Here is a 9,448-nt window from a genome sequence, read left to right on the forward strand (position 1 = left end):
CTCCAGAAACTACACAATCCTTGAAGGCATACAACCTCGATGATTGGAATTGCGTAGTTTAGACAGACAGTCAGCCTTGAGATAAGAAATCGCACAGTCATGGAAGGAAACCAAACACTAAGCCCAGAAACTGTGCAATCCCTCACTGAACTTAGAAACTTCTCAGTGAATTGAATTGGAAATTTGCCTAGTTCCCCAGAGTTGCACTGTAGCATAAAAACTATGTTGAAGCACAAAAACTGATAGCTTGAAGGCTTTAATATATTAAAATACACACAGGTATTTGTATTAATAATTTATTAATATTTAAAATTGTATATGATGATATAAGATGATTTGAATGTTACAATGAGGCCCTGCTTTTATACCTCAGCAGGTGACCTTTTGTGAATGGGCATGTCTTTTAGACATGCCTTTTCACTTAACTTAATGACTATTTAACCTAATTAATATTTAATTATTTAATATTTATATTTATTTAATTGTTATGAATTATATTCATAACATAGCCCCTTCCTTTAGAAGCTTTGTCCTCAAAGATTTAACGTTGGGGGTTTTCCTCACTTAGTGTATGTCATCTCAATGTCTATAATCTGACCATCCTCTCATCTTATAGGTCATCAATAATACTTTCTTGGATTTTTTTATTTTTTTTAATAATTATAATTCTTTTAGTAAGTCTATTTTTTTTATTAATTAAATAGTAATTAAAATTTTATAATTATAAAGTTTATAATAAAAACTTTATGAAAATTTTAATTTCTACGAATGGATTGGTTGCATTGGTTGTCTGCACACGCTAGTTGATTGAGTCACGTCTGATGTCGTAGTCGTATTTTTATGCAGTGTTGTAGAGACATCTAATATCCACGTTGTCAATACACTGAGGGTGTCCAAAATCTTTACTCCGTAACGTAGCACGGCCACGCACCAACCTTCGATTTGTCTGTGTGCTGAGACGGTGAATCTGCAACCGATGCAGATGTGGGGGAATAAGGTGGGTGATGTGTGGTTCTGTGGCAGTGGGTGGAAAATATGGGTGGAAGGGACGTGATGTGTAGGTGGAGGTGCAGGAACAAAGCATGACATAGCTACCATTATTAATATTCGTCCCATTAGAACCAAAATAGGGCCCTTTTGTCTTAACTCTATAATGAGAGGCTTCCATCTTAGTCACATGGCTGGAGAAATATACATGTTTTTTCACATCAGAAAGGCTCTGACTATGTTGAGGAGAAACATAATACAACCGTTGATATGCTTCATCTGAAAGATGGACGATGTAAAGAAGTATAAGTAACTCTAACTGGGGCTTCCCACTCGCAGAGATTTCAAAGTATTCAGAATTCTGACTGCTGCAACCAGTACAACCCAATCTTCTCCACAAAGCCACACGAACCCGTACATGCCGGCTAGATAAGGATGATAAACAACAGTCTATGACAAGATCAAAGTCGATATTGACAATGTCAAAAGGGTTATCTGGTTCAGTGAAACCGTATCTGTGTAGCAAAGCAGCATTGCTTAAGGTACCATACATATTGAAAACCTCACTTCCTTCTTTGACATCCTTCACTAGAATCATTTCCAGAACCTCACTGCTGCTTCCTGCACTTGAGAAGCATGTGCCCTTAATGTCATCATTGTCATTTCCATTGAAGCTTTGAGATAAGCCGGTATCAGTTTTAGAATGCACGCAATTGGAAATGTCACTACATGATCTTGTATTACACTCTTCATCATTATAAGATGCTTCAGGATTGTCTATATCAGTACTGTAATCGATGGGCACTAAGGTAAAGTGAACATCCTCTGCTGTAGTCTTATGGTTAAATAAATCTGCCAAAGGTACCATGCCAAAACCATGATAGTCATCAATTTCAAATGCAAGTGATCCCACAATAGTTTTTGCTGCAAAATACTGTTCAACAAAAAACCAATCTCTTGGAAATTCAATTGGATCCAAGGCAGTGAGCGAGGCAACAGACTCCTTCCAGTCTTCATGGAAAAGTTTCATATCTTCCTCAACTACCTTGTGAAGTTCAGTGCCTGCGAGGAGGGTATCCACCTCATCAACAGTCCAAACTAAGGGAACGCATTCCTGGTGAGGCAGAAGCTGGAGGTAGGCGTACTAGGGGGAATTGGTTCCCTTACTCCTTTCGTACATGAAAGCTACAACCAGACCCAGGGCGCCCCCCAGCTCGGCCTCTTCTATCATATGACCAGCCGCTGATGTCCTAATGGTGAGACATGCCTTCTTTGGTATTGTAGCGATTACATCTCCCTCCTTGAGATCGACGACAACCCTTACCCCAATGCCTGAAACACTTCCTTCGTCGTTACAGAACACCAATTTTTCATTATTGAGGTCCTTTGTCATGTCAATTTCAATTGAAGACACATCCCTGTTAGGAGCAGTAAGTAAAGTGTGCCTTGATTCTTGATTATCAGATTGCCCCACAACTAAATTCATAGCCAGACATGCTTTATCTTCTTTTATGGATTCTACATGTTTAAGTGTTGTATTTTTAAGGACTTCATCCTCTTTGACATTAATATCAGCTTCATTGGAATCATTATCATCATTCTGGTCAACATCTTCTTCTCCTGCTTCACCTTATTCTATTCCCTCACTTTCACTACCATCTTCCTTATTATTGATTTCCTTTATACATACTTTAACTTCTGCACATGATTTTTCTAAACGTTGAAATGCTTCTTGAATACTAAACTGTTCAATGTAATCAAGATGTGAACGTAATGGCACACTGTGCAGAGAACTACGTTTAAATGCCTGCATGATTATATCGTGTGTCATGGCTCTGATACCACTGTAGCATAAAAACTATGCTGAAGCACAAAAACTGATAGCTTAAAGGCTTTAATATATTAAAATACACACAGGTATTTGTAATAATAATTTATTAATATTTAAAATTGTATATGATGATATAAGATGATTTGAATGTTACAATGAGGCCCTACTTTTATACCTCAGCAGGTGACCTTTCGTGAATGGGCATGTCTTTTAAACATGTCTTTCCACTTAACTTAATGACTATTTAACCTAATTAATATTTAATTATATAATATTTATATTTATTTTATTTATTTAATTGTTATGAATTATATTCATAACATGCGCAATATTTCCCATTAGCGTGCATGGCAAGTTTCCCTAGAAAAGAAAGAAAACTAAAGGGAAAAAAACATCCCTAGGAAATAGTGATCTATTATTACTTTCATGAAGGTGGCACATTTCTATTTTTAGAAGTTTCCAACAAGTGTCACTTTTCCTTGATTTTAGGCATGGGCATCATAAACCCTCATTTGCTCAAATCTAGTTAATTGATGACTCTAGAACTCATTTGCACATACGATCTTAGAGCTCTAGCATTCTCGAGGAGATTAAGGAACGTTCGATACGGTCGTCATTGCTTTTCCAGGTGAGTTTCACTTGTGTGAGTGTTGTTTTACTTATTTCTCTTCATGGTTGCTGGTGTTTCAACTTATTTTAACTTGTAGAAGTGTTGTTCTAAGTTTTTGTTTTCCTTTCACAAGTGTTGCATTAGTTTTCCTATTTTTTCACTAATGGTCGCCATTGCGGAGAATCTCCTCACATATTTTTCCTTCTATTTGATTATTTTATGCACTTGATCTACATTGATTCACTCATACTTAGTAATTTTTCCACTCAAGCTCACATCATGATTCACTTTTTCTCATTTTTTCATACTTCCACCGAAAATATTTTCACTTGCTTTGGCCATATGTTGCCTTGCCCAGCTGGGCACTGCACAATCCTAAGGCTCAAGCCACAAGATTTTCCTCTGGAACTATGCATTGCACATTACAGGTTAGCCCTAGCTATGCACTGTGCAGTTCTAAGGGTCAACCTGTCACCTTGGCCATTGAGACTGCCAAATGTGGAATCTCTCCCAATATTTTCCTAGGCTATGGTTATGCATTGTCTAGTCCCAAGCCTCAAGCTTCATCCTTGGTTTCTCGGTCTGTGCAATGCGTAGTTCTCATAGTCAACCAATCTCCCTTGTTGATAAAAAATGTGCAATCATTCTCTCTAGTTTCTCGATTTGCTGCTTGATCATCCTTTGAAGGTAGATTTGTTGAAGCTAATGTTTTCCTGCCATGAGTTTTATTTTTGTCCCACGGGTACCACACTTATGAAGCACTTCCCTTGAGTAGTAATTGTTACCATGCAACTAAAGAGAGCTACTTCAAAAGAGACCAATTAAAGAAGTACTGGGGAAGCAATTAAGCAAACATCACTAGATTTTCCATTGTATGCAGACACTCAATTTTTTATAAAAAAATGTATCAACACTAACATGAAAGAAAGTTAATGAATCTCTTTCAGCAAAGAGCCTTGAGGCAAATATAGAGGATAACTCTAGAAGCGGCACCAGCAGAAAGCAACAATCTTGTACATGATAAGGGAAATAGAAAGGTTGTTGATATTCTAGGGGGACAACAAAGTTGCAAAATGAAAGAAGATTCAATCCTTCTGAAAGCAGAGTTAGCAGTAGAAGCGAAGAGGAAGCAGAGATACAAAGAGTAGAGTGGAGGAAGAGAGAAAATCATAGCTTGCACGAAGCAGAACTAAGATTGAAGCATGCAGAACAAGAACTGAAGGAAGAACGAGAGTTGAGGAGGAAAGAACAAGAAGAAAATAAGAAGCAGGAAGAAGAAGAAAGGAAAGGTGACATAGAAGAAGAAACAATGTCAATATAGGTTGAAGAGTATGAAGAGAAATAGCCAACAATAGAGGAGGAGGGTGAATAGATGCATGATCAGGAGCTTTCTCAGCAGATTGAAAATTTAATTGAAGTTGCATACATGGAGTTCAAATTAGAGCCACAGAATGAAGATGTTGACCTAATTCCGAGTGCACCACAGATCACCATTCAGTCTCCATCACCTCCAGCAGCAGACTTAGCTTCAAGCGAAGAAGGAGATGTTATTCCTCTTGATAATGATCCAGTAATGGACTTGTACAATTTGTCTTATGATGAATTCCAGAAGAGAATTGTACAAGTATGAAGAAACCATTTTCTGGATGATCATGCATCACCTACATTAAATATAGAAAGCGTGATAGTGGTGGAAACAAGCAAGCATCCAAATGCCATTGCCGAAGCCAACTTGGACTTTGCAGGTGCAGAAAGATCAAACACTCAGTATTTGATGGTCAAGAATAAGAAATTGGCACATAACTTATAGTTTTCCTGGAAAGAGATAGAACAACTCCATGTAGAAGCACAAAATGTATTCTCTGCACAGGTCTACTTGGAGGAAATGAAAGCAACGACACTCGGTGAGACCATGTGGGGCCTTTATAAGGCTATCATAACCATACATAAGGAAATTTTTCACTTGCATGGTTGCAGCAGCAAAGCAGATACTTTGTCAAAAGGAAGGTACAAGTTGTCGTTGTCATTGTGTAGGAATGGACAATCCGATATAAAGGGGCACCACTTAACTTTCCAAAGAAAATGAAGCCATAGGCAGAGCTAGAGAAAGAAAGATTTCAAATATTGATTCAGAACAACAAGCAACTTGCCTCATTCATTGGAAGTATTCAAGCCTCATATGTACAGTTATATAACAGTTTGGATTTCATGGTGAAAACACACAAGATCCCATCAGTTGGATTGCTCATTGAAGCCAAACACAGACACCAATTCAGGCAGGAGATTGAAGAGTACTTGGAGCAGCTGAGACAAATTTCCACCAAGGAGGATTTGGAGATGAACAAACAGAACATGTAAAATTACATCGGTGGTCCTGTCCAAATTATAACAATGTTGCTCTTTCTCAAGAGGGATGTTAAAACTGGCTCCAAGTCATTGTACCTGGATGCTATGGATGCTATAGTCTGCTTCCAGCCAAACACCATTATGTATTTTGGGGATGTCATTGTATAGTACCAAGCTTAGCACCAATATGTGACCAAGAAGCATCAAGTGGAGTTGTTGAGCTAGATTTTCCCCAAACTCAAGCATCATAGTGTTTTGTCTTTTTAGATTGTTAAGTTGTCTCTACACTATTTTGTCTTATATGGGTACAAGAGTAAATTGTAATATTATTTGTAATTATGTTGTAAGTGAAATTCCAAGTGTCAATATTGGAATATGAAGAGTCATGATGTAATGTAATGAGTCTTTTTCTAAACAAGTTGCAGAGTCATGAGGGTAGTCCAAAGGTTACAAAGGGGAGTTGAAGAGTCACCCCTCTTGTGATAAATAGAACCTCATAACTCATTTAACGGGATTTTAGGAGCCAATGTTTTGGCTAGGCTTAGGCTTAGAAGGAGCTTGGGAGTATTTGGAAGAGCCTTGGCTTCTCCACAGCATAGAGCGAGTATAATTCTTTGGATAAGAAAGTGTTCTTGAATTTAATGTTCCACTATTGGGGCTAGTGGTCAAGAATGACATATGTATGAATGGAACTTTCACTTAGAATAAAATCATATCTGACATGCTTTCATGCATATGTTGTAAATATAGTAGGCTATCCTTGTTGTATTTTCAATGTATGTTATTTAACTTAGGCTTATGTTTATGAGCTATTTCATTTGCACTTGTATGAATATTGTTGAATGTGTGTTGTTGTAATAATTCATCACTCTTGTGGACTATTCCACATCTTAGCTTGTGATGTCATTATGATCGCGTGTTCCTTTCAAGATGCATATTATTATAGGCTTCCAAGGGGCGCACTTTCTTTTACCTTCGTGTGTTGGAACTTTCATGCATCACACTTGACTTTCCGCTGGGTCACACACTTTCTCTCACCCAAAGTTACCATACTTCACTCTACGCATTTTCGATGTCAAGGCATAACATTACCACCCATTGTTGGGACTTCTACTCCAAATGGTGTGAGGTCTAGTTGGGGCTTCATATCATGGAGATCCCTTGAATGTTAGTGGGTCTAGCACTGTAAACATTTATGGTGCTAGAAGGAGGGCCAGATGACAAGGTGAGCCATTGAAGTCTATTTTTAGTTTCCGAACTCATCTAATGACTTCTTCCAAAATCATAACCCTGACATGTTTTTTTAGAAAAAAAAAATTGCAAGTGCTAACGAGTACCATAGATGATTTTTCAACTCTATAATTTGATGGAGAGGGTGAAGAAACCTTATTTGAGCATACTGTTTGTTTTATTGAATTATTCACAAAACACAACATCCACTGTGAGGATGTTGGTTGTAGGTTGTTCATTCTCACGTTCGAAGGGCACGTAAGGGAATGGCATCAGACATTTCCTGATGACTCCATACACTCTTTCGAACATCTTGTCACAGAACTGTTTCACACTTTTCATATGTATGATCATAAACATATGTGTAAGAAAAATCTACAATTGTGAAAATCACCTAATGAATCACTACATTATTTTCACAATCGTTTCATGAATTTTTGTTTCGAATTTCCTAAAGATGAGGTTGATTGGCCTTTATTGTCAGGGATATCTCAATATCATTTTCACATTTCATAAAATATGCACGATCTTGAATCCTTCCAACCACTCCCAACATACCTCATTGTTAGGGCTTCTAAATCTGTGATAGACAAGGTTGTTGTTATAGGTGACCCTTTGTCCCCTTCTCATCAAACAATCTAGGTCTGGAAGTTGAGGTGGGAGATATTGAGAATTAGTTTCCTGATCTATGACCATCTTCTCCCACCCCACATACTTAGAATCTCAGTGTGGGTTTGAACTACGAATCTGATGGTTACGATGAAGTGTTGTCTCCTCATCCTCGATCCTCTGGTCCCTTTGATCCTCCGGATTGTGAGTTTTTATGTTCACCTGTTTCTTAATCTATCTTGTGATGTTCATGAGGATCAAGTGTTGGATGGATTTGGTGTTGAGCAGCCAACTTGTGATATCATTCATGATGATTATGTGTGGGAGCCCATAGTTGAACAAGAATATGTGATGAAGGATGATTTTCATCCTTCCAATGAACTGAACAATACTTACGAAAGGGTTAAACCTTTTTTGCATGAGACAAGATTCATACAAAGATCTAGTGTTCTACCAGCGTGTTGCCATTGTTGTAGTGGCTACAACCACCCTCCTATGCTTCGATTTTGGAGTCTTCCTTCCTATCCACAGGAGCTTATCTCGTACTATTGTGAAGTACTCGTGATTTGACTAAGACTTATATTTTTCACTTTTGCTTATTTTCCTCATTTTTACACTTAGTTGATCTTTCTAAGTCACAATATAACCTCCTGACTTGGTCACACAACATTTGTGAGCTTGCCTCTAGTTAACTACGTAATCCTTGAAGGCATCCAACCTCAATGATTGGAATAGTGCAATTCAGGCTTGAAGTCAACCTTGAGATCAGAAAATGTGTTGTCATGGAAGGCAACCTAGCATTGAGCCCATAAATTTTGCAATCCCTCACTGAACTTAGAAACTGCAAAGTGCACTGAGCCGAAATGTTTCCCAGTTCCCCAAAATTACACAATCTTTCCCAACAACATGCATGACAAGTTTCCATGGAAAATCAAGAAAAATAAAAGGAAAAAATAATCCCTCGGAAATAGGGATATATTATTAATTTCTTGAAGGTGGCACATTAGTATTTTTAGAAGTTTCCGCCAAGTGTATCTTTTCCTTGATTTTAGGTATGCGCATCATAATCCCTCATTTGCTAAAATCTAGTTAATCGACACCTCTAGAGCTAATTTTCACATATGATCTTGGATCTCTAGCATTCCCGAGGAGATCAAGGAACCTTTGGCACGGTCTTCGTCACTTTTCCGAGTGAGTTTCGCTTTTGTCACCTTTCACCATTTTTTTTGTCGCTTTTTTTCATTTCACTTGTGTGAGTGTTGTTTTACTTATTCCTCTTCATGATTGCTAGACTTATTTTAACTTGTGGAAGTGTTCTTCTAAGTTTTTGTTTTCCTTTCACAAGTGTTGCATTAGTTTTCCTATTTTTTCACCGATGGTCACTGTTGGGATGAATCTCCTCACATATTTGATTTTCCTTCTGTTTGGTTAGTTTCTGCACTTGATCTACATTGGTTCACTCATAATTAGTAATTTTTTCACTCAAATTAACATCATCATTTACTTCTGATAGGGTTTTCACACTTCCACCTGACATATATACACTTTCTTTGGTCAGATCTTGCCTTTCCCAGCTGGGCACTGTGAAATCCTAAGGCTCAAGAAACAATCTTGGCCTCTAGAACTGTGAAGTGCATAGTACAAGTTGGCCCCAACTACACACTGCGTAGTTCTAAGGGTTTTCCTGTCACCTTGGCCACTGAAACTGCTCAATGCACAGTCTCTCCTAGTATCTTCCTAGGTTGGGACTACACATTGCGTAATCCTAAGCCTCAAGCTTCATCCTTTGCTGCTTGGACTACACAGTGCGTAGTTCCCATAGTCAGTTAGTCTCC

General features: G+C 37.9%; 1 protein-coding gene across 1 annotated transcript; it reads right to left on the reverse strand.

Moving 5' to 3' along the window:
- Positions 1-1,370: 1,370 nt before the first annotated feature.
- LOC149214580 (uncharacterized) lies at positions 1,371-2,326 on the reverse strand. The gene is made up of 2 exons (XM_089390929.1): positions 1,550-2,326; positions 1,371-1,502 (listed from the first exon to the last, which is right to left on the reverse strand). Exons 1-2 carry the CDS (start codon positions 2,015-2,017, stop codon positions 1,488-1,490), a joined length of 483 nt encoding a protein of 160 aa, XP_089247055.1. The 5' UTR covers positions 2,018-2,326; the 3' UTR covers positions 1,371-1,487.
- Between the last annotated feature and the right edge of the window lie 7,122 nt (positions 2,327-9,448).

Source organism: Pinus tabuliformis, chromosome 1_1 (assembly GCF_031772625.1).
Source record: "Pinus tabuliformis cultivar Carrire ecotype Pingquan chromosome 1_1, CPIR1, whole genome shotgun sequence".
In the NCBI taxonomy this organism is placed as follows: domain Eukaryota; kingdom Viridiplantae; phylum Streptophyta; class Pinopsida; order Pinales; family Pinaceae; genus Pinus; species Pinus tabuliformis.

Bases quoted from the DNA above. Each gene is read 5' to 3' on its own strand.
- LOC149214580 (XM_089390929.1), bottom strand. From the start codon at position 2,017: ATGAAACTTTTCCATGAAGACTGGAAGGAGTCTGTTGCCTCGCTCACT.